Below are 26931 nucleotides of genomic sequence, written 5' to 3' on the forward strand. Positions count from 1 at the left end.
TTTTAGTCTAAATAATTTCATAAATTGCTTTTCTTTAATTAGAATACTTTTAGAAAAAAAATTACTTTTATTTAATTTAATAATGTTATATATATATATATATATTGAAACTAATTCTTTTGAAAAATGCTTTTATTTATTTAATAATTTTGTAACACATTTTGATTTAGTTCAATGATTTTGTAAACTGTCTTTATTTAATTTAACAATTTCATATATTGCTTTTGTTTAATTTAATATTCTTAAAAATTATGTTATTTAGTGTGCTAATTTTGTAAACTATACACGGATGCGAGATTTTTTTTTTTTTTTTTTTAACAACTGTGTTTAATTATCTTGAGGAGAAGGAAATTTAAGGAGTTTTTGGGGAAGTAGGAGCAATAGCCCACGTGGGGAAGAGGAGTTCTGAGAAAGTGGGAGCAGCAGCCCACATTGGAAAGGAGAGAGAGACTGGATTTTTTTGAGAATTAAAGAGTTTTCGTGGGAAAGGACCATCGGGAAGGAGAGGTTGGTGGATTATGGAGGAGATTCAAAAGGTTTTTTTGAAAAGAGCAGAGTAGGCCTAAGAGATATATAAAAAGAGCATAGAAGAAAGATGAGGAAAAAAAGAGGATTTTACTGGAGAGGTCTTGGGGTTCTGAGAGTAGGTTTTTGAGTAATTTTGGAAAGTCAAAAGAAAGAAAAAAAAAAAAATAGGAGGAGGAGAAGATGAACTGTAAAAAACGAGAGAGATAACATTCAAGTGAGGTTGTGAGAGGTGTCAATGGTTGATGTTCGTCTGAAATTTTAAAAAACTGAATGATCAGCATGGGAGGAATGCAATGGCTTTAATTGATTTTTTTTATATATATAAATGAAATGAAAGTGACTGACATAGAAGGATGTTAAATGGACATATTTTTAATTCTGGGAACTGATGGCATGATTTTTAAGATTAAGTGAAATGTGCTAGATTGTAGGATGTTTATGGCATGATAATTCGTGAATAAAAAATTGTAAGTAATCCATGAAGGTATGTTGGTGACGTATTAGCTTTGAATGAAATAATAATAAGAAATTGAAAAGTGGATTTGAAGATTGTGCAAGCCGGCCATGATAAAGTTAATGACCTTTTGTACGAATTTTAAAATCTGATTGCACATGTGATTGTGGTTAGCTATAAAATATGTTAGTGTTATGAGTTTATCGAATAAAAAAAAAAACATTCTAGTGAATGTATGTAGGAATATGTATGAGTGGCATGTTGTTTGTTATAAAATCACATAAAATTCCAATGAGTTTATATAAGATATGTTAACGATTGATTGAAAAAAATATAAATCAAGCTAGTTTTTTTTAGTTGTTAACTTTTGAATAATTTATTTTAGTTATTAATGTTTGTTATTATTGCTAATTTCAAGTTAATTTTCATATAGATTTGCTTTGGACAATTCGAGGTGATAGTTTAAAAGTTGGTTTTTTATTTATTTATTATTTGTTTTAGATAATTCAATGTTAATAAAAGTTCGAGTGTTAAAAATATTTTGAGTTAATTTTTAGGTTTTAGGTTTTAGGTTTTAAATATTAAGTAATATAATATGTGACTATGTGTGTTAGTGTTTTAGATTTTAGATACCAAATAAGTTAGTGTAATCAAAATGTAATGGTTTCTTTAAAATGCAAGTTGATGATAGTGAAAAGTGCTAAATATAATGGTTGATTTTTTAAGATAAAATTTGTGTAGGAGGTTAATTAAAATTAGAATTTTAAAATTTATGTTTTAGTTCTTTTTTTAATGCTAATAGGAAAGTTAGTGTTTTTAAATTTTTTATTTAGTTTTAAATATTATTTTAATGTAAATAAAAGCTAGAGATTTAAAAATTTTAGTTTTCAATATTTTCTTTAATGCTAATGAAAGAATTGAATTTTGCTTATTTTTAGTTTTAGATATTATTTTAATATAGATAAAAGTTAGAGTGTTTAAAATTTTAGTTTTAGTTAAATTTCTTGTGAGAATGAAAAAGTTGGAGTCTTTAAAATCTTTAGTTTAATTGGGTGATTTAAGTTAAAGTTATTTTTCTAGATTAATTAGTTATATGGTAAAATGCCTTTCCTAAATTAGTTTTAATTTAATTTATTTCATTTAGTTGATTAAAGTATTTTAGGTTTTTATTTTATTTTATTTTATTTTTATTTTTTAGTTCATTAGGTTTTTAGTTGTATGGCAAAAATGCTTTTTAGTTTTCTATTTCACTAGGTCATTGTTGATAATTCTTAGCTTTAAACATTTTATTATGATCATGCATGTCACGTTTTACTCTCCTAATTGAATGTCATCAATTTTTGTCCTAACCTCTCTATTCATATCACAAGTGTATTTGCGTTTAAAACATACTATTCGGGTACATTCTCTAACTTTCACTTTCTTTTGGCTGCATAAAAAGTGTTTCGAGTGAACTATATTCATATTTGATACTACCTTGGATGCCTTGATTTTTGTTTGATTTCCTCTAATAAAATGCATGTTGAGTGATATAATACCCGAACTAACTTTGATGTCTTGTGATAGCTTAAGTTACGATTCAGGTACGTATACTATCATTCCTTATGATTATGTTTTGAATTCTTCTTTGGCATGCTAGTCACAATAGAGTTTCAAAATCACCTTAATCCATTTAAGCATCTGTAATAAATTGACTAATTGTCATACTTTCCTCAACTAAGCTAGTAGAGACCTCGTTAGGGCTTAGAGGGGTGCTACCTCTTTGGAGGTACCTTCCTAAGAGGTAACCTGATCCTCAGACCTAGACTCGGGTTTTTCGTAGACAACTTTTCCAAAAAAAAAAAAAAAAAGATCAAGAGTCTTTTTAAGGGTTTTATTCTTGTTTTCCCTTTTAAAAATAAATAAAAGTAAGTGGCGACTCCAACTTTTTATAAAAATTAGTTTTTCACTTTAATCAAAAGCGAGTCTCTCCAATTGAGTGGGAATGCATCGTGAAAAATGTGGGTCTACACGAAGTCACGTACAATGCAAAAGATGCAGACAAGAATGCTTATAATACATGGAATAAGGATAGATAAAAGTGAAACTTGAACATCATTAAATAAATAATGAATTCCAAATTTATTACATCATTTTATGGTTTTAAAGGGTCTATTCTAACATTCTCCCACTAGCCCTCTAAGCATCATGCCTATAAAGCATGTCATATACTCATCTGAACCCCATGTTATCCCTATTACCAACACAAGCTCTCCTTGTCAATGTCTTGGTAAAAGGATCTATCAAGTTCTCCATAAATGGTATCTTGTCAACCATCATGTCACCTTTTAAACAATCTCAACGCTTTGGAGCATAAGTACATAATCCCTCATTCTCAAAAGATACTTGAATATATGCTAGACATAACACAATTTTCCTATTATTGTTATCCTTGAGCACTTTAAACCAAAGAATATATTGCACCCCTTCTAGATCACCATCTAAAGCATGCTAGATATTTATCTGATCCCTATGCTATCCCTATCACAAACATGAACTCTCCTTGTCAATGTCTTGGTGAAAGGATCCACTTGGTTCTCCACAGATGGTATCTTATCAACCATCATGTCACCCTCTAAACTATCTCAACACTTTGGAGCATAAGCATATAATCCCTCATTCTCAAAAGATACTTGAATATATGCTTGACATAGTACAATTTTCCAACTCTTGTTATCCCTACGGACTTTAAACCCAAGAATATATTGCACCACTTCTAAATTTCCATCTAGAACCAAGTAGACAAACATATCTTGATTGATGACGATATCCCTATATCATTCTTAATGAGTAGATTGTCATCTACTTACAAGATCATAGAACACCACCATGTTTTCCTATAGTTTCTTGTACACACAAGGCCTTTTACTATGAAAATATATGGTTACACCATATAGATGCTAATATCAAGATAATCTTTTAAGAACACTATCAAGATACTCTAATGGATTTGAGTATGGCTACTGGTGAAAAGGTTTCCTATAGTTGAAATAATTTTCAAACTATAATCTTTAGCTACAACCTAGCTACATAAATCTCAACTTTTCCATCTACTCCTTTGTTTCCCTTGTAGACCAACTTACACCTATGGGTTTTATTCCTTCAGGTGCTTCTACAGAAACCCATACTACATTAGAATAACAAGGATTATAACAATGCCTCCATAGCCTTTTGCAAAGATGTGCCTCCACATCACTCATTGCTTCATCATAATCAATGGTATCAATCTCATGTTCCTCTATAATGACCTAAAAAGACTTTCCCAAATACATGAATAGGTTTAGTTGTTTAACAACACTCCCATTACAACGAGTCATTAGTGTACTAGAAATGGGAATTGTTGGTACTAGATCCATAGTATCTTGTGTATAGTGGGACTATCTTCTAGTATTATCCAATCTATATCATTGTTTGCCTTATTACATATCATATTGTCTTCATCAGAAATCTGGTATTTGTAGCAACAAACACCTTTTGATAATCCTGACTATAAAGTAATAATCCTGAAATCCTCTTAGATATCCTATAAATTGATACACTTCTTTAGAAAAAGATGTATTACACAATCTCTAAGATATATCCCCAAAGAATATGGGAAGTAATGAGAAACCAATCACTGATCTCACTATGTCTATCAAAGTTCAATATCTTCTTTCCATTACAGCATTTTAAAATGGAGTCCTTGGTGCACACAATTGGGATATCATCTCATGTTCCATATGGAAAGGATTGAACCTATTAGAGACATAACCTCAATCTAATTGAAGGGCCTCAATATGTTTACCCAATTGATTATTCAATTTTGCCTTAAATTCAATGAATTTATCCAAGGAATTAGATTTCCTATCTGCATATCCAAACCTAGAGTATTTATCAGTAAAATGATCAAATACCCATACTTTCCATGCATAAACACAAAAAGATTCATACATGTCAGTATGTACTAACTCCAAACATTCCTTGATTCCATGTCTTTTTAGAAATAAAAGGGCCTTTTTAGTCATCTTACCATCTATATAAGATTCGTAGATTGAAAGATCCTTTGGAACAAAAGTGTCCAGACTTGATCAGTCTTTGGATCTTATTTAAATTAATATGACCTAGGCATTAGAATTCAAATATTTGATTAATGTTTGGTTTTTTCTTTTAGTGAGATCTTATTACTCTCATTACTTGACAAAGTGATAATGGAGTCTCACATAAAAGAGCTAATACCTCCCACTAACTTACACAACTAACCTTGCAACTAAAGTTAACGTAAGTACAATCCTATCATGTGACCTTCTCACTTGTTGATAATGGGGTTAGAATCTATCTACCACTATGTATTGAACAATAAGAACATGTTGTGTACTTGCCTATCCTTAGGCACTCAAAGAATTCATTTTCTAGTGTCCTAAATTGGTCACAAAGGAATTGTTGTCCATGAGTTGTTCTCTCATTCATTTTCTTGAACTTTCTTTATTTGGTGTTGTTGTTGTTCTTCTTTGTAGAAAAACCTAAAGAACCTTGACTGCCATATGAACACCCTTCCATTCTTTTAGAATCTTCTTACCATCCCAAAGGAATCTAGTAAGATATCTAAGATAACATGAATCCCAATGTTCATAATAGTCTTAAGGGCAATTTGTCTAGTTGACTTACCCTTATCACCAAATAACCCTTGCAACTTTAAAGAGAATATCATAAACCATGCCAATAGACATATGTTGCTTTTGCAACACATTATCTAAAGACCCAAGTATGAGACAATTAGTCTTCTGATCCATCCTATGCCATATTTGATATGCTTCTCTTACTTTATGATAGGTTTGTTTAAAGAAAATAACAAACTCTACCTAAATCAGCTTCTAAGCAATTAATACTATATCTAGATTATTTTCATTCTATAACTAGGTCCAATTTAAACATGAGATAAGAGGCGACAACTTAAAGACATGATTACAATAAGGTTTTTTAGCCTCTCATGGGGGTGATGTCACATTCACCATCCATAATAGGGTAAAAATCCATCATTTGAATAAAAAAAACTAAAAATAATATATTTAATAAAGAAGAAAATAAAACAAACCAAAGTTCTCGCCTTCTTCCACCTCCAATGTCAAAACTCCTTTGAAGATGATTTAAGATGCCTAAACCCTAGAACTAAGAGATTTTATATAACATCATTAATTACCTAACATTTGGCACACTCTCATTGGCCACTTACTACAAAAAAAACCTAAAAAAGACTAAAGAATAATAAAATGGTGATTTATAGTCATGTGAGACCCACTTAAGCTGGATGGAGTGCCCTAGATGAAATTCCCCAGGTAAAAGAGGTGAAACATCAAAGTGGCAATGGGTGAATTCAAAATTGGGGTCATTTCGAATTGGATTTCGAAATCATTTTGAAATGGTCCTTTAGTTTTTTGCACAATTGTCTTCAAATGGCCATAACTTCATTTTAACTCCGATTTGTACACCATTTGAAGTGTTGGACTTTTGACTTCCTAAGCTTCAAAACGATATATAGTATGCCTAAAATGGACTTTGTAAGGTGCTCCAAATTTTTCTCAAAGTCAAAGTATATGTTACTACCAGATTTTGAGTTCTAAATTTCCATGCAACTGAATCTTGCTTCATGCCTCATTTTTTTTTTTTTTTGCCTTCTCTTTTACTCCATAATGGTCATTTCTCATCTCTCAAACTCATGACATCCTCATCTTGACTTTCCTCATGGCCCATGAGTCTTTACTCGCTTATTTTCTCATTTAACCCTTTCTTGATCTTTCAAAATCTAAACTGATTCAACTTACACCATTTTCTTCCCTTAAACTTGAGATAAATCTCTAAAATACAAGTTAAACTCATGGCTAGGGCCTTAGCATTGAATTAGGTCAAGTCAGGTGATTTGAGTGTCCTTTGGTGCACAAATCGTATTGAATATATGCCATTAAAGCACATATTTTGGCTCCAATAAGTCATACTGAGTACATGCCTGACTTTCAGAGAAGTAATCTGAAAAGTTTGACTAAACATGGTCACCCAGAAAGAGCGACTATGAGATACAATATGCATGTTTACATAAAACATATGAACTAGGAAGGGATAGTAAGATCCCTACAAAGTAAACAAAGACTCTCACCCTCTCTTTCTAAGAATGACAGAAAGATGATAATGGGAAAAACTCGGATCTCTCCGTTTCCCAAGTCCAAATCAGGTTAGGAACACGCATAACTATCCTAGGCTTTTTCTAAATCCTATACACAATGGAAAAATAACATTTTTTATACTTTAAAAGAATTCAGAAAGTGCTAACGAAAACTATACCTCAACTTGGATATTCCAAAATCAAATCCATGTGGTGAAGATGAAGAACGAAATCACAGTGAGGTAGTGCATGTGTGGAGGTGATGACCACCTTGCATGGAAGCACCATGTCTCTTCAGAGGCATGGAGAAGGTTACTTACTATCAAAGGGTACAATCACTTATGTTAGGGATTCCTTTAACCCACTCATTTTGTTTTATAGAGTTGTCTTCACATTGTAGGTTAACCTAAGGCCCAATTACGATTCCATTGCTCCACATAGGTGCATTTGTGAGCTTTCAGAGTCGAGTTAGTAGTGATAGGTTTAGTTACATTCATAGTAGCCTCTTATATATTTTCCTCAGAATTTGGTATCAGTTTGAGTACTTTAAGGTTGTCTATCCTTACTATGTCTTATCTAGTGTTTCCACTATTGTAGAAATATTGATACGTTCGATCCAGGTTCAACTTCTTGGATTAGAGTTAGAGACCAATTTATCAGAGTGTCAGACTAGTCAAATAAGATAAATTAGATTATAGATCAGAGATATATAGATTCATAGGTGGTTATAGTTTATCGATTCACTGTTGCTATGGCTTTAATCTAAGAGGCCATAACTAGTCTTGGCCAAAGAATAGATAAGCAGTAGGCCTAATAGGCTCCAGTTCAGGGGAACACGTGGTATGATCCCGCTATTCCATAACCTCTTCAACTTAGTTAGACTATTCCTCAAGACACTCAGATATCATCACCTTTCCCACCTTGCTAAATAGTTCCATAACTTACATCATTTACTCTGTAGAGTCAGACTGAGGTTGCCCCACTCCATGTCATAATGGTTACTCCAATCTTGGAGGATGCCCATACACACATGAATAGACTTCAACAGAGAGTGAAATAGATGAGTGTTTTAGATGGAGGGATGGTATGGGACGGTTTTGATGGATTGATAGTGGCCACCCTGTCGACCAAGTTACAAGATTAAGTGATACATAAGGATTGGATGCCCCCGTATTCATTTGAGACTATATAGCATTGTGATGAGAGCTCATTAACTGTATGAAGCCCAGATGATTATGCTTTTCCATACGTCTTTAAGCAAGGCGGCTCAACGTTGGTTTGCCTCTTTGGATGTGTTCCACTATCGGACATGGGATGATTTAGCTTAGGATTTCCTACAACAGTTTGCATTTAACACTGTCATAGACGTTTCAAGGAGAGATTTGGAGGCCTTGAGATAGAAGCTTGATGAGACAATCACATCATTCATCTCCTATTGAAGGCATTTTGTAGATCGTTGATAGGCCATTTGAGAGGGATCAAATCAATATGATTATAAGGAGCCTACAGCCTTGGTTCGCTAGACATTTGATGAGGTTCTTGCACGTGGACTTTAGATCTTTGGTGTAGGCGTTATATGGTATAAAGGAGGGTATTATAAAGTATTGTGGCTTGAGCCTTCTCTTTCAAGCTCAAAGGGGTAGAGGCTAGTTATTAGAAAAGATCAAGGGATGTAAGTGTCATCAATGCCACTAGACTGAGACGTCCTAGACATTATTAGACAGTTGGGCAAACTTCTGAAGTTTACTACCCATCGTCACCCCATGTGCAGTATAGGCCACTTGCTCTCTTTGGGCCTATGACTTCTACATATCTATACCCAACTCCATAGCCAGTTTATGCTACTCAGGTCGTATAGAGGCTACCTATTCTTGACCCTTAGCCTAGGGCTCCACCTGCATAGAGACATATGCAACAATTTATTTAGTTGGGTATGCCTTTGAGTTAGCTTTTTAGAAGCTAGTAGAGAGAGGATTATTGACTCCATTAGCACCAAGACCACCACCTCAGCCTGTACCATCTTAGTTCAGGATGGACCTACATTATGCTTACCATCAAGGTTTAAGACATGACATTGATTACTACACTACCCTAAGACATGTTATCTAGGATTTGATAAATCAAGGTTTAGTTTACTTGGGGTAGCCAAGTGTAACCACAAACTCTCTACCTGCTCATACCACGCATATGGTGTCTCTACCTCCTGGTGGATCAATCACATAGGCTTTGTCGAGGATTAAAACATACATATGCTGAGTTGGGATGATGGATTACTTGAGCCGATTCTAGGTGATAGTTATGAGATTGTTGGAGTTACATCAGATTTTTCGGTCTCTGCACCATTCAATTTGATTTCGGATTAGGCGCCATTACAATTGATTCCTTTTGAGACTTAGTTATTGGACATGGGGGCATATTTGCTTCGTTTATTCTATGGCCAAAAAATATTGATTCAAATGATGTGGATGTACAAATTGTGACCCGTAGTGGAAGGATAACTTAGCCTCGTCCTCTAGTTGCTAGACCATTTGTTAGTATGGACTCTTGTGAGGAGGTTAGGAGATGGGATGATGAGATTTTGAGACAGTTGTAGAGCAACCGGGCTTAGATAAATATTTTAGAGTTTGTTGGCTTCTTTTAGTACTCATAGAGATGCACTGATTTGAGTCTTGAGTCAAATATGTGTTGAAACCACCACTACTCTAAAGCGGTTGATTCATATGATGACAACTGATATGATCACTTGCATTGTGTTTTTTGTTGATAATTTTCTACCAAAGGGATTGGACCATACTCGTCCTTTTTATATTCCAGTTGTTTATTCAAGCCACAGAGTCCCATTCATCTTGTTGGACAATGGCTCTGCCTTAAATGTTTGCCCATTGACCACTATTGTAGCCCTTGGATTTGCACCTTTAGACATTGGTCCCTCTACACAGACAGCTAGAGCTTACAACACTTAAAGAGAGGTCATGGGAACATTGACTATAGATTTTTTGATTAGTTCGACCACATTCTCTATATTGTTCCAGGTTTTAAGGATTCTTGCATCCTTTAACAAGTTTTTAGGCTAACCTTGGATTCATCGGACTAGGGCTATTCCATTTTCCCTTCATTAGAAGGTGAAGTTCATTTATGATGGGAAGATCATCAAAGTAAAGTCTACCAGGGACATGATTTTATCATCTGAGCCAGTATTGCAGATCAATCACAAATGATGATTATCTCTTTCTAACAGGATTCCCATTTGATAAGGTACAGACCCTTAAGATTCAGGACTTTTGTAGAGATTTTGTGGCCATGTCATTTGATAAGCATAATAGTACCTTTGTTCTTGATATGATGAAAGAAATGTCCTTTCTGTCTGGTTTTGGGTTGGGATGATGCTGGCATGGATCCAGTAAGTTTATGATTACTATGGACCATGATGCTCTTTTTGGACTTAGACTTACCCTTTCAGAGAATGATGTTTGTTACGTGGCATGCTTGCATAAGAAAAATGTGAGGGATCTCTTGTCCGACATTCCATTTGACTATCATGTTTGCCCTTACACTTTTAGCTTGGTTGACTACTTTGTCAGAGGATTAAAGGTTTAGCCTCACGTTGAGGAGATTATCATTGAAGTTGCTACAGATGGAGTTGATGAGCTTCAGCATATGCTTCACTAGTTACACGTGGGTGATGGGACCCCTAGTGCATCAGCTTCTATGATAATTCTTCCACCATCATTAGATCGAGGCAACTTATTCTCCTTGTGCTTCCCAGAGAAGACTACTAATTATAGGATAGTCATTAAGCTTGCAGATATGATTGATGGTGTTATTCCTCATGACGTGTTGGGCATCAATCAGTTCCTTGATGCAACTCAGTAGGAACCTCTCTCACCATTAAAGCTTTTTGGATTGTCTGTCATCGAGATTGCTAAGGACGTTCAGACTGTTCATACTCCTTGGCTTCCAACTTAAGTTATTCCTACTATTGATATGTAGGAGGGCATTGTTAGCCTAGTTGAAAGAACGTTCGAATTTGTGGACCCACCTCTTTCATTTGACATTATGTCACGATTTGTCACCTATTTTGACTATGTTTTTAATGCTTTAGTTATGGATGTGACCATTTATGAGTATTCTTTTCTCTTTTGTGATGATGGTTTTTTTTTTTTTTTGGCACCCCATTCACCTACATCACAGATACTTGATATAAATGATGAGATTGCATAGTATGATTTCAATGGGGATTCTTCTACCCCAAATTCATACCCTATAGACGAGGGGGCTTCACCTGCAATAGAGGATGTTGAGATTATTGATTTCAATACAACTGATAAGCCTAGATTGGATCACCCTTATCAACTTATGAGAGGAAAAACCTCATCCATTTACTTAGATCATACTTGGATATCTTTACATGGTCATATGAGGATATGTCAAGCCTTGATCCCTATATACTTCAACATCATCTACCTATTCTGCCATATTTTAGGCTAGTTAAATAGAAGTTGAGAAGATTGCACCCATAACGAAGCTTATAAGTTAAGAAGGAAATTCATAAACAACTCAGTGTAGGATTTCTATCAGTGGTTGAGTATCTTGGTGGTTGGCTAATGCCATTCTTGTCCCTAAAATAGGCAACAAAGTTAAGGTTTGTGTTGATTTCAAATACCTTAATAAATCAAGTCCTAAGGATGACTTTCTTCTTCCCCATGTTGATTTATTAGTGGACAACAATGCAGGCCAGTACTGCCAAGTAAGAGATCATCACTTTGGAATAATTTCTCAAGTTCCATATGACAAAAATTTGGTGATCCATGGCGATGGATATTTGATTGAATGTTTGTGTGATTAATTGATCCATTAGCTAGGTTAATATATATGAAATTTTATTCTCAGGTGGAAGAGTGAGCGGGGGAGTGAACGAGGAAGGTGTCAAGTTCTACAACAATGTCATCAATGAGCTCTTAGCGAATGGTCATTATCTATCTCCCTAAAAATTGTTACGTTTTCTAAAATACATACCTTTTCAAAGAGACTCTCAAGCATGCTAAAAATGGAATAAGTTCAAAATTATTTCAAAGAAAGAAGTTCTAAGAACTTATCATTTTTTCACTCCCTTGCGTTTACCAATTTTTGCCTATCATATGTAGGGTTGAAGCCCTTTATGACACTATTCCATTGGGATCTTCCACAAGCCCTTGAAGATGAGTATGGTGAATTCTTAAGTCGTAAAATAGTGTAATTTGGCACATATGATTAAACTTACATCTATACATATCTCATCAAATGACCTGCTATTCAATTAAAGGAAAAGCTTTGATTTTTTATATAGGGATGATTATCGTGGCTATGTTGATTTTTGCTTCAAACAATTTGGGGACCAAGTGAAGCATTAGATCACTTTGAATGAGCCATACGTCTTTAACTACTATGGTTACTCAACTGGGACTTATGCACCCGGTCGATGCTTTAACTATTCTGGCACTTGTGCCTCTGGAAACTCTGCAATTGAGGCCTATATAGTAGCATACAACCTGCTTCTTTCTCATGCTGCAGGTGTGAAATTGTACAAGGAGAAGTATCAGGTCTTTGCTTACTTGATTCATTTCATTTTGAAGAAATTTAGCATATACGTTTAACTAAATAATTAAAAAGTTTCAGGCTATAAACATTTTGTCTCCGGTCTTATATTTGAATGTTTGCAAAATTCTCAAAAGGGAATCATTGGAGTGACCCTAATATTAGCTTGGTTCCAGGCAAAATATCCAACAACTGCAGGTGTCAGGGCCTCCCGTAGAGCTCTTGATTTCATGTTAGGATGGTGAGTGTTTTTATGCTACCAAACCTTTAAGTTTTATTATCATATTAAACTATCAATTTAACAGGACAGGCAAAACCTATCACGTAATAAACCAATATATTTAAACTCACTCATATGGGAACATCTTTTCTCATTCATTTCCTTCTATGTGAAATTTTCAATAACCGTTTTGTTTTTAGGTATTTACATCCAATCACATATGGAGACTACCCAATGAACATGCGATCCCTTGTGGGACATCGATTGCCCAAATTCTCCCTACTAGAATCCCAAATGCTCAAAGGATCAATTGATTTCTTAGGAATAAATTACTATACTTCATATTATGCCACCACCTCCACATTTGCAATTAACATGATGGAGCTAAGCTGGTCTGTAGATGGTAGACTCAATCTAACCAGTAAGCTTGAAAAACATAATCTTCTAAGCATTGCTATGATTCTTGTTCTTGTTCTCCTTCATGCTGTCCCTTTAAGAAACTGAACCATTTTCTTTGTCGCTACAGCGGAGAAAGATGGGTAACATTGGTTAACTAGTAATCTCCCTGTCCTTAGCCATCAATATATAATGCCTTAATTGAAACATATAGTTATAATGCATAAATACCAGACATTGTCATGAATTCATTACTAAGTGATCTATGGCGTGCGATTTTGTAGACTCCATTGGGCTGGCTTTACATTTGTCCATGGGGAATCAGAAAACTTATGCTTTACATCAAGGAAAAATACAACGATCCAACCATTTACATTATAGAGAATGGTATACTTAGTGAATTAATTATCAACTTACATTGTTTCTAAATTATGGAACGATGTTTTGACTTCATTTTAATATGATTCAAACTAATGTGTTATGGTCTTGTGCATGAAGGAATGGCTACAACAAATAATGCTTCAGCGCCTGTCAAAGAAGACCTCAATGATACCTTGAGGACAACATTCCACCGTGGGCATCTGTACTATCTCTCAAAAGCTATCAAGTGAGTAATTAATTTCACCTCACTTATCCATAATCCATGGATATGTGAGTGTTAGGCCTTTAGCCCATGTAAGTTGACACAATATACATGGTTTGCCTCATTGAAGTTTATTTTCTCTATTTATTAAACTCATATGCAAGCTTAAACAAAGAATGTTTACATGTCAAGTTAAGCTTTTAGGTCAAATTAATAGCTTAATAATGAGAATATGTAATACTTAATCAAGATAATGCACTAGTATTAGTCTTAAAGTTTTTAGGGTGTTGTGTCGTATACTTGAAATTAAATCTCCTCTTCATCAAGGTTGGTATTTATGGTATTGGGCCTAGGCTATAATAATACACCTATTAGGTTAACTTTTAGTTGTTTTGAATAGATTATTACTAATATAGTGCATGCATGTATGCAAATTTGGCAGGGGGGGGTCAACGTGAAGGGATACTTTGTATGGTCTTTTCTTGATGACTTTGAATGGGACTCCGGTTTGGCCTTTCGTTTTGGCCTTGGTTATGTGGATTACAAAAATGGTTTAAAGCGATACCTAAAACACTCTGCTTATTGGTTTAAGAAGTTCCTCCACAAATGAAAAAAAAAAAAAATGTAATCCTAACTAAGTGGCTTTCATCTCCTCGTATAATTTGGTACTATTAAATTAGTATGAGTCATGTGCTAAAGAAGATCTTCAAGATCTTAACAATGAAAATAATGTTCATGTTTGTTGTACTAATTGGAGAATTGCTTTAGCTCCACTATATTAGTAATTAAGAGGAAACCTCTTGTCTTTCTCACTTCATGAAGAGTCTTCCCTTACTTCAAGAAAGAAGTGCTTTTTTGTCATTGTTGAAAACTCATGACAACATATATAATCTTGGTCTAATCTTAGCCATGACTAAATATTTATTAACAATAATTCTATTACAACCACGTTTAAGAAAATCACCTACCATTTAGATATGAACCAAAAAAGTTTACTTTAACAATTATTTTTGATAATGTATTATATAATAAACAAATTTAGAAAAATCAAATATCAATTGATTATTTAAGAATCCCTTTAAGCTATTCTATAGGTTTTAAAATGATTTTCAAAAGTTTTTCAAACATCTTATTTTTGTAAAGAAATGTATTCAAGTATTAGAAAGTATTTCTAACCTTTGCAAAATTACTCTCCAAGAGGCTCTAAAACTAACCGTGATTTGCTCTTGAATTGTATTCATTGTTTGTAATGCAATTTACATGGTTGTAGTGAACTTTGATTAAAAAAAAAGGCAAGTATAATAATAAAATATTAAGAAAAATGTAAATATCATTTTTTTTCCAAATACTTAAGAATTATGTATGTGATTGGACATAACAATGGAGACACTCCATGGATGTAAAATAAATATAAGTCAAAGAATAAACAAATTACAATATCAAATCACATGTAATAAAACGATTTATTTACATGGTCATGCATAGCTTGTAACAACAAGATTATATTTAGAAAGAGATCTTCCAAAAAATCCTTCTTAGGAATACAACATGGTGCAAGAGGCTACTCTTAATGTTTGACCCAGAAATTGAAAACATGAAATTGATACATATTGGAAATTAAACCATGGCAAGAACATAAAAATGTGTCAACCTTATTACTGGAAAAATATTAAAAAAAAAACTATTAATAAAAGGACTGGAATTTTGAACAAACATCTGATTAATAATTTGTAAAGAACAAAACCAACAACAAACATCTGATTAATAATTTGTAGTAGACAAGATGTTGATACTAGATGCACTTTCATGGCATGTGAGGAGATCCACAAAGTTAGAAATAATCCCAGCGGTTCTTTGAGGTTGATTTGGGAGATGAAGGAGAATTTTGAACCCATTGTTCCTCTGACCAATGACCCTCTTATTTCACAAGTTGTTTAAAGACTTCTTGTAAATCAACAATGCTTGACAAGGTTATGAAATATGAGGTCATCTTCCACTAAGAATTGCTCCCAAGGGTTTGATTAAACTTAATCCACACGTATAATTCACCTAGAAACACAAATTTGAGTTAGTTTAAGAATAATAACTCCAACACTAACATGTAATGGTACTACAACAATACTCATAGCCTATATACTATCCAACCATCTTGAACATATAAATCAATCAACTTGGATTGTCTTCTCCCATTATTTTAGGACATGAATAATGTCTTGACTATGTGTTATAATAACCTACCAAATAAATTATGTACTCGAATCATTTTTGAAGTTGTGATATCAAAGAATTATATAAGAATAAGCTTAGAAGAAACACTAGTTATCATAAAGAACAAGACTTGTCATCTATACCTTGTCAAAATGATCAATGCTTCCAGATTTGAGGTTAAACATGCAACTCAATTATTTTCCTACAGATAATCATATACAAGTTTAGTTTATAAAATCCACTCCATAAAAGGTATAAAAAATCAATGACAATTCTCAAGATATGAACAAACCATTGATGAGTTTGACATATGTCGTAGGAGCTTGCAAATCATAAGATAATATTCATGAGTCATCCATAACCTGTCAAGATTTGATTTTGAAATATTAAATATTTAGCTAATCCTCAAGGTGGGAACATAAATATAAATAATTCTTCCAGCAGACACTGGTAGGGTGATCAATTATAAGCATGGTTCTTACGCGATGACAAAGAAAACTCCAGAGGAAACACTCAGCAGAGATTGAATTCATCAGCATACACCTAGGAACATCATTTAAGCTGTCCAATCAAACGTATCATTAGCAATGCTATATTTTAGCAACTTGCTTCTCGAGCAGCAAACGATACAATCCTGAGTTATAATATTAGACAGAGGTTTAAGTCCAACACACCTGAAGATTTGCCAACTCATGCACTTCAATATGTTGTTGTTCTATTGCCTTGAGGAACCAATGTACAAGAATAGAAATTTGGGCATAATACTTTTTATCAATTTGGTTGCCAAGTAATAAGCTATAAAGACATTATGACAAGTGACAAAAGGTTAGAATGACAAACCTGAATAATAGAGACATATAGATGTAAGTGAACTTACTCATTCCATAACTTGTAAAATAAGAAATGGAATAGATTAATGGTAAAATAAGAAATGAAGCAAACATCAAAAGCAGGAAAAGCGGTTGGTATTGCAGTCTTGAAATATACCATGCATCAGTGGTGTTTTATGAATCAGTGGTCTGTGACTAGTGGATATGATTCCTGGGACATGAAGAAGTCAATAGGCCAATCTTCACTTGCTTCGTTTTGGCATCCTCTGAGGCAGAGATTTCAAGCTAAAAAATGAACAATAACAAACTCTGTGATGTGAAGTACCTACCTTGTCTACCAAAGCACAATCCCAGACTGTTGGATTTTCTGGTTTAGTAACATACTAAGCATCAACCTTGCATAAGATGAATGCATATGAAGAAGATACTATTGTATTGTACAGATCTAGATCCTCCAGACATAGATACAGTGGCATGGATGTCAGCATAGGGAGAATAAATGTTGTTTGTTTTTTAAGTTTGTGCACTTTCAAGAATGGGAAAGACTAGTCTTCCTAATTCTCCTTGCTTTGCCTTCTCCCCAAAACCAAATTGCCTCTTAATGACAAATTTGATTATCCAACATCTTCAATGAAGAAGAGGCAAACATTGTCAGCCACAATAGCTCTTTATGGACATCACAAAAGTATAGCCCCTCAAGACAAGGAAATGAAGACAGACAAAGGATGTCAATCTAAATAAGAAAGAGAAGAAGATGAAGACATTGTCAAGGATGTCAAGTTATGGCAATCATTGATCTCTCATTCTGAAAGACAAGTTATGTGATACACCTCTCCACCATCCTTCCAATTTCAACAACTCAAAAATTTGGAGTCCATTAAAAGAAGGGAAGAATGGCATTGCTGAAGAAGAGATTCCCTAGCTCCGATAGCAATGAATAAGAAAAGATAAACAATCAAGAACAGAAGGATGAATGAATTTGTAAAATGAATCTAGTATGCCAAAGTCAGAAAATGAGCATGGTCCTAAAGTGTTAGACTTTCAAAGCAACAATATGCTGAACTCCTTGGGTAAGGGGAATACATATTTGGCACAAATTCTCAACTCCTAAAAATTGGATGCTATCTTCATCCCAAAAAATCTTTGACTTGCAAAATTTCCCTAAGATAAGGACATAGAATTCACAATCACTAATATCTACACTTGGGATATCTAGACTTGGACAAGTAGATAAAGATATATTGTACTTACCAAAAATTGAGAGACATGAGGTGTTGCTACCCTTTTTATAGAAGAGATGTCAGATCCATTTATGCCTTCAATATGTATTGACTTTAAAGGTGACGTAAGAAGGGAGTATAGATACTGTTGATCATCAAGACACTCACGCAATGGCATGGATGTCAGCTCAGGGAGTATAGAAAGAAAGGAAATTGTGGCAGGAATGAAGAACGTAGTTGTTCTGGCAGTGTAACTAGCCCCTCCACCATTTGTTTCAGTTTTTTCAACTTTTGAGTTTTTTCATCATGGCAGGAAAGAATGGTTATACTAATTCTCCTTGCCAAAACCCCTCCTCTAAAACAAATTATAACAATTTTTAATAAATTAAATAAGAGAAAGCAAATGATCAAAAGCAAAAGAGAGGAATGATTATAATTGATAGAACTGTAAGCGGAGTATAATGTTCAGAATTGTAAAATAATGAAAAGTGAACCCAGAAAAAAAAAAAGAATACAAGTAGAATTGCAAACCTGAAACCTAATCATGTGGCATGCTAGAATCAAAGAGTTGTTTATGAATCAGTAATATATTGACCCAATCTTCAGTTTTGCCTTTTAGACATCTTTCAAGTTAGTATGGAGAATTCTAGATTATGAGACTCTACAAATTAGGCTATTAGCACCTTTGACCTTATGCATACTTGATAGAACTGTTCAATGCCACCATTATACCATTTTTCTTTGACTTGATAGCAATTACAGCCGCAATAAAATAGTGTCAAGAAATTTTCCAAACGTTACAAACACCAAATAACTAGACATTTTGGCAAACAACGTCCACTAGCAATTGATATATTTGAAGAGATGATGGATTTCAATATTTACTAATCTAAGCATTTTATAGGGCAGGTGGAGCAAGCAAAAATGAGATGAAAGTAGTGCCAATGATGTCAAGTTAGTGCCATAGTTGACATCTAATTTACAAAGACAAGGAGATGAAGGCAAACTCAATGATATCAAGTTATGGCATTCTGTGATACATATCTAATTAAGAAAGTTAGGGAGATGAAGGGAAATTCAAAGATATCAAGTGATGGCATTTTCTGATATATATTATCTAGAAAGACAAGGAATTGAGGATGTACCCCACTGCAGTAGAACCTCATCACTGACTCAGCCTCCTCATCCCCTTATTGGCAACTGGTTTTGGGCCACCCCACTAGTTTAGAGACCACCCCATTTTCTTGCAGCCACCAACAGGCTTCCCCAATATGGTCTCAAGCATTGAAGGTATTGTTTTCCCTCAAATTTTCTTCCTTGGATTTCAAGCACTGTAAACAGAGTCCAACAAATTTAAAGGTTTTATAGAAAAATCACGAAAGATAAATCCATCAAAAGTGGGAAAAGATGTTGAACCGAATAGAGTGGAATTCCTTCATGCAGCAGTGCATGATAATGCCAATAAGAGTTGGTTGGACATGAGCAATCGTAAGCCAATCTGCACATGTTTCTTTTGGCAGCTTCCTTTCAACAGTGGACAATTGAAGATTACAACTCTGAAAGGGGACATGAAAATATTAATTAAAATGATTTTGACATATTTGGTTTACCAAGAAAAAAATAAATAAATAAATATAATTAAAATATATTTTTAAATTATTTAATTTTTATACAAAAGATAAACAATAAGCTCAATAATTTTGAAAAGGCATGTGAAAATAATTTCTGTTATTTAAACTCATTTTTTAATTTTCTTTAATTTTTTTCTTTTATTTTCTCTCTTTATTTTAATAGTGAAACATAATTAATTTGGTATTTCATTACTGAGCAATTAATAATTGATTCAAAAATACAACATTATGAAATTCTACTAATCAAAAAACATGTCATCGAAGGCATAAAGTGTGACAATTAAGAATTTACTAAAATAGAGAAAATTGATTGTAAAATAATAAAAATGAAGCCATAAAAAAAATGAGAAGAATGGCATTTCAGACCTGACATATATCTTAGAAGATGTCAATTCTTGGAATATGAGCAATCTTGGACCGATCTTCAAGCTTGAATCTAGGGCACCACAAAATCTTCAGCTCTGAAAGGGAAGTTAGGCTGCTTATCCAGTCTGGTAAAGTGGTGAAATCATGACAACCAGCAATTGAGAGAGTTTCCAGTGTGGTAACATGTTGAAGCCCCTTTGGAAGAGACACCAGTTTTGGAATTCCTGCAATAAATAGTTTACGCAAGCTTCTAAGGCCTTGAAATTGCAAGCCACCATCATCATCCTCTTTATCTGACAAGTTAAGATGGATGCAGTAATAAATTCGTAACTCCTCAAGGGCGCCGAGATGTTGAATCCCTTGAAACAGAGACGTTAGTCCATATATGTGCGAGATTTTCAGATACTTCAATGAAGAAGAGACCAAAATTATCTGCCATTGTATCTCCTCACGGACTCCTTCTAGCCATAGTCCCTCAACACAAGGTAAAGAAGGCAGTTGCAAGGATTCCAAGCTTTCGCAACTGTCAATAACTAATTGAGAACGATGGGGAGATGAAAGCAGTTGGACGGTTGTTAACTGATCGCAATCTCTGATCTCTAATTCAGAAAGAGAAGGACACGAAGGCAGTTGTAGGGATTTCAAGCTTCCGCAGTCCCCAATAACTAATTTAGAAAGATGGGGAGATGAAAGCAGTTGGACGGTTGTTAACTGATCGCACTTTATGATCTCTAATTTAGAAAGAGAAGGACACGAAGGCAGTTGTAGGGATTTCAAGCTTATACAATACCTAATAACTAATTTAGAAAGATGGGGAGATGAAAGCAGTTGGACGGTTGTTAACTGATCGCAATCTGTGATCTCTAATTCAGAAAGAGAAGGACAACACGAAGGCAGTTGCAGGGATTCCAAGCTTATACAATACCTAATAACTAATTTAGAAAGATGGGGAGATGAAAGCAGTTGGACGGTTGTTAACTGATCGCAATCTGTGATCTTTAATTCAGAAAGAGAAGGACAACACGAAGGCAGTTGCAGGGATTTCAAGCTTTGGCAACTCTCAATAACTAATTGAGAAAGATGGGGAGATGAAAGCAGTTGGACGGTTGTTAACTGATCGCAATCTCTGATCTCTAATTCAGAAAGAGAAGGACACGAAGGCAGTTGTAGGGATTTCAAGCTTCCGCAGTCCCCAATAACTAATTTAGAAAGATGGGGAGATGAAAGCAGTTGGACGATTGTTAACTGATCGCAGTCTGTGATCTCTAATTCAGAAAGAGAAGGACAACACGAAGGCAGTTGCAGGATTTCAAGCTTGGCAACTCTCAATAACTAATTGAGAAAGATGGGGAGATGAAAGCAGTTGGACGGTTGTTAACTGATCGCACTTTATGATCTCTAATTTAGAAAGAGAAGGACAACACGAAGGCAGTTGCAGGGATTTCAAGCTTTGGCAACTCTCAATAACTAATTGAGAAAGATGGGGAGATGAAAGCAGTTGGACGGTTGTTAACTGATCGCAATGTCTGATCTCTAATTCAGAAAGAGAAGGACAACACGAAGGCAGTTGTAGGGATTTCAAGCTTCCGCAGTCCCCAATAACTAATATAGAAAGATGGGGAGATGAAAGCAGTTGGACGATTGTTAACTGATCGCAGTCTGTGATCTCTAATTCAGAAAGAGAAGGACAACACGAAGGCAGTTGCAGGGATTTCAAGCTTTGGCAACTCTCAATAACTAATTGAGAAAGATGGGGAGATGAAAGCAGTTGGACGGTTGTTAACTGATCGCAATGTCTGATCTCTAATTCAGAAAGAGAAGGACAACACGAAGGCAGTTGTAGGGATTTCAAGCTTCTGCATTCCCCAATAACTAATTTAGAAAGATGGGGAGATGAAAGCAGTTGGACAGTTGTTAACTGAAGGCAGTATGTGATCTCTAATTCAGAAAGAGAAGGACACGAAGGCAGTTGCAGGGATTTCAAGCTTATACAATACCTAATAACTAATTTAGAAAGATACGGACACGAAAGCAGTTGGACGGTTGTTAACTGATCGCAACACCATCCCTTGAAATTAGGCAACCTATACAGCCCGAGTGTTTTAAGAGATGGGAAGAGTGGCTCTACTGATGAAGAGTTTTTGAACATGTATTCGTTGGCATCTAGTTTATCAAGATGCAGGCTCTGAAGCATAATCAATTCTCCCAATCTACAAAGCACATTATTCAATCTCCAGCATTCACCTATCTTGATGTGCCTCAAATTAATCATTTTTCTTATATTTCTTGGCAATTCTTTAAGATGTTCACATTTCCAAAGAATCAACGTCTGCAGATTTTGTAAGCTTGTAAAACCACTAGGAAGTACCTCAAATTCACCATAAGAAAGGCTGAGATACCTCAAATGACCCAATTTAATTATAGACTTTGGCAATTTTATAGCCTTTGACCCCGCACCTAAGTTTAACACTCGTAAACACTTGCAATTTAGAACAAGTGTATTCACCATAGAATTAGCACATGAATCATCATAATCACTTGCAAATAAGGTTCTTAAGGATTTTTCCTTTAAAACTGTCATTCCCTGACTCCATCCCGAAATTGATAAATGATGAATTCTTTGTGGGATAGTAGTTTGAACATCATTTGTTAAAATAAAGATCTCAGACTTTACTATTAATTGTGCCATATCATAGATAAGGTCATGCATTTTATACCTATTATTAACCTCTTGAAACATTGACCGTGCTAATAACTCCTTGAAATATTGATCGCCAACATCCTCTAATTCTAATTCGTTGTCTTCATCTAATAGTTGAATGTAACCTTGAGCCATCCATAATTGAATCAACATTTCTTTGTTTATTTCATAGTCTTTTGGAAACAATGCACAATAAGTAAAACATTGTTTCAAATGACTTGGTAAATTATCATGACTTAACTTTAGTACCTTTAATATGTTGTCCCCATCTTGAAGCAACATTAGATTTTTATTATTTTGGATGGACACCCATTGACTTTCTTCGGTTTTAGAATGCAATATTCTTCCTAAAGTTTTAATTACGAGAGGGACTCCATTGCACATTTTTGTGATTTCTTCTCCTATTTGTAAGAGGTTTGGACGTGCATTTTGCCCATCGTCTCCAAATGCTAGACTTTTAAACAAAGCCCAAGATTGACCTTCGTTTAAGCCTTTCAAATTCAAAACGTATGGGGAATTGATTCCCATAGTTGATGCAACTTTAGAGTTTCGAGTAGTCACTAGAACTTTACTTCCCCTAGCACCAACTTTCAACAAAGTCCTCAATTGATCCCATTTTTCAAAGTCCTCATTCCAAATATCATCTAGTACCAACAAATACCTTTTTTGAGTCAACTCTTCATGAAGTTTATTTTTTAGTTGATCCAACTCCAAGTTCTCTACATCTCTATCTGTTGCAGATTTTATGATGTTTCTAACTAGGATTTTCACATCAAAATCATCAGAAACACATACCCACAACCTAAGTTGTTCAAAATGCTTTTTCACCTTCTCATCATTGTAGACCAATTGGGCTAAGGTGGTCTTGCCTAAACCACCAATACCAACAATGGCAACAACAGAAAGATTTTCTTCATTGTTTGATTGCAACAATATTTCTATTATCTTCTCTTTGTCTTCATCCCTTCCTTTAATTTCAGACATCAACACAAAAGAGTGGGTCTCTCTCCCCGTATTCCCTACCCGCATGCTAGTTGTCGCTCTAGGAATAAAATTAAACTTAGAGATATCATTTGCAATGTCATCTAGCCTTCCTCTAATATCTTTGATTCTATGACCCATTCTAAAATGAAATGCAGCCTGATTTGAAGATGAGAAGAAGCGACTAACCTGTCCTGCCATTCCTCCTCGCCTCAATTCATAGGTTGCAAAGTCATCCAACAAGTCATCCGCATCATAGATGACATCTTTGAACCTCCTCACCCAATTCTCCACTGCATGCTCCCTCTCCTGCCGCTCCTCAGCAACAAGAAGCACAGTGTTGATGGTGGTCAAAGTGTCCCCAAGCTTTTTTAGCTCCTTTCTAGCACCACAAGCCAGTTCAATTTCCTGGACAGCCAAGGAGCCCAGCTTAGTCAAGATTTTCTCAGCAATGCTGAAAGGGATTTGGTCAGCCATCTTTCAAAGAAACTGAGATGGAGAAGGCCAGTGAAAAATTACGAAAGGAGGGAAGTTGAGATAATTGTGAGAGAAATTAGAACAAGAACGGAAAGTAGTGTGAGAGGTAGCTTGAATTTGTATGCTCTTAAAATGGTAAAGAAGGAGAAGTTGTGAAAATGAGTATTAGAAAACGAAGTGATATATAGGCATCAGGAGGCGTGCAGAGTTCACAAGTGATAGTTGGGACCAACGGCTAGTTTGACAACTTATCATACTGCAGAGAGAATCAGGAGCCAACGGCTAGTATCAGGAGCCAACGGCTAGTATCAGGAGCCAACGGCTAGAACAACTTCAGAGAATCATGCAGCAGTTGAAATCCATTTGAAGTTTCGATTTCAAAAATTAAAATTTAAGTTTAAAAAAGAAAAGAATTAAAAAGGTACATGTATAATACAATCTAAAATAATATTAATGTAATATTTAATTTATATAAAAAAATTTATATATTTAATAGCATGATGTAATATTTTTGTATTTAAAATTTTAAATATATATTTTAATCATTATTAAAAAGAATAAAAATGTATCTATTAAATTATAAATTGTAGAATAATTTTCAAATAAATCTTAAATGAAACAATGATATCTTAATAGTAAACATTATAATCCAATATATTTTTTATTTTTTTATTATTTCTGTAAATTAAATACAATGCAAGATATTTTATTAAAATTAAAAAGACATTAGGAGCTATTTTTCTTTTTCAAAATCTAATATTTTGTGGCAAACTCAATTATTAAAATTAAACCCCCTATTTATTTAGTTATTTGAAATGGGTTTGGACCGTTTGATACAGTGATGATGATAACAAATAGAGATGGAAACAGTGTTCTCTTGCATGCCACCTTTTTACTTCCATCAAAATTTAATAATGAGATAAAATAAAACAAAAAAATAAATTAAAAATAGAGATTTGTTTTACACCATTTAATTCTTATTAATTTGGGTTAATGGATAAATTTTGTAAAATTTCTTTTTTTTTTGCTAATCGTAATTAATTTTAAAAACCATGGAAGTTTATTTGTGCATATATTGACTTATTTAAGTAGTCCGATAGTTTTTGTAATCGAGAATTCTCTTCAGAGTTTTCTCTTATGTATTTGTTTTTGTATATATTATTATTTTTTTAAGATAGTGTTTGATTTTTAGAAAGTTAGAAAAATAAAAGTAAAGTAAAAAAGAATTAAAAAAAAGGAAAATTTATAAAGAAAAAGAAAAAAAATATTTTGTTTAGATATCCATAAAAAATGAGAAAAAGGAAATTAAATCATACACTTTTTCTAAACATTTTTATGAAGAAAAAAAATATAAGAAAAGAAACTTTTTTAAAGAAATGTTGTGATTTGTGAAAAGGGCAGTTAAAAATAAAATAAAATAAATAAATAAAAAAGCTGTTGAGAGGTACTGAGGTCATGAGGTCACGTGGAAATGCAGAGTTTTCTCGGCAAGTGTGGATCCCATCACATGCAGGTATGATTTTTTAAGCTCATTTTTGGAGCATGTTCCAAAATCAATGCATTTGGTCAGGTGGAGTGGTGGGGTTTTTGAAGCTCATTTTTTTAATATCATAATAGTAATTAGCAATTGTATTTATTATTATTTTTTTTCATTCAACTTGACATAATCCGATGTTCAAATAGATTTAAGTAAACATTTTTAATACTTGAATTAAACCGTTAATCAAGGACAAACCAAAATGATTTAATATTTTATAATATTTATAATTTATATTATTATATATAAAAACCCGTTTCATTTGCTTTTAAATAATTTTGAAGGGAAGAATCAAATTTAACTATATTATATATTATTTCATTTTTGGAGAAAGATGAATAGATTCATTTGTTTGTTTATTGTTGTTATCTCACAACGATGTCTTATTTTCCATTTAAATATCGGTATATATGAAAGATAATAAAGTTAAAAAAAATCATTATCGACAAATCTAATTCAATATGTACCTATACAACTTGAAAAATTGTCTAATCCGAATTTAACCCAAATCTAACTTTAAATTAACCCAATTAAGTTTTGAAAATATGAAATTAAATTAGATTCAAGTCAAGTACTTCAAGTCAGAATTCAAGTCTGGAATAAACTCAAATTGACTACAAAGTAGTGGATTTTATGTTTCATCATTTTTTGTTTGAGAAAATGTGAGTTCAATTATGAATTGTTGTGATAAGATCGTTCCATCTCAATGTTTGATATGATTAAATCATAAAATATATCAAATATTAAGTAAAAGAAATAAATATCTGACATGAAACAAAACATGATAAATAAACACAATTTTTATTATGTTTTAATTGATTGCCTCTTTTTCGTTATGATATTGAAAATTTACATTTTATTGTCACAAAAAGCCCTCTAGAGATATTATTATTGTTATTTGTTGTTGGCCTTTGATCAACAAAGTTTTCTTTTCAATAAATTATTTTTAATTTTGTTAAATATGCTACGAAATGTCATCATTTGAAAAATGTAATAAAAGTTTAAGAAGTGGGATAAAATTTTAAAAATTACATTAAAGCATAATCCTCCCTT

General features: G+C 33.6%; 1 protein-coding gene and 1 pseudogene across 1 annotated transcript; one reads left to right on the plus strand and one right to left on the minus strand.

Annotated features, from left to right (window-relative positions):
- Nucleotides 1–11881: 11881 nt before the first annotated feature.
- LOC117928336 lies at nucleotides 11882–14739 on the plus strand (annotated as a pseudogene).
- Nucleotides 14740–15444: 705 nt separating this feature from the next.
- LOC117928337 (disease resistance protein RGA2-like) lies at nucleotides 15445–24341 on the minus strand. The gene is made up of 8 exons (XM_034848234.1): nucleotides 23712–24341; nucleotides 20183–21514; nucleotides 19331–19741; nucleotides 16810–17250; nucleotides 16618–16696; nucleotides 16428–16497; nucleotides 16279–16337; nucleotides 15445–15976 (listed from the first exon to the last, which is right to left on the minus strand). The coding sequence occupies exons 1-2, from the start codon at nucleotides 24339–24341 to the stop codon at nucleotides 20195–20197; spliced, it is 1950 nt and encodes a 649-aa protein (XP_034704125.1). The 3' UTR covers nucleotides 15445–15976; nucleotides 16279–16337; nucleotides 16428–16497; nucleotides 16618–16696; nucleotides 16810–17250; nucleotides 19331–19741; nucleotides 20183–20194.
- Nucleotides 24342–26931: the final 2590 nt, after the last annotated feature.

The sequence above is a fragment of the Vitis riparia genome, chromosome 13, assembly GCF_004353265.1.
Source record: "Vitis riparia cultivar Riparia Gloire de Montpellier isolate 1030 chromosome 13, EGFV_Vit.rip_1.0, whole genome shotgun sequence".
NCBI lineage: Eukaryota > Viridiplantae > Streptophyta > Magnoliopsida > Vitales > Vitaceae > Vitis > Vitis riparia.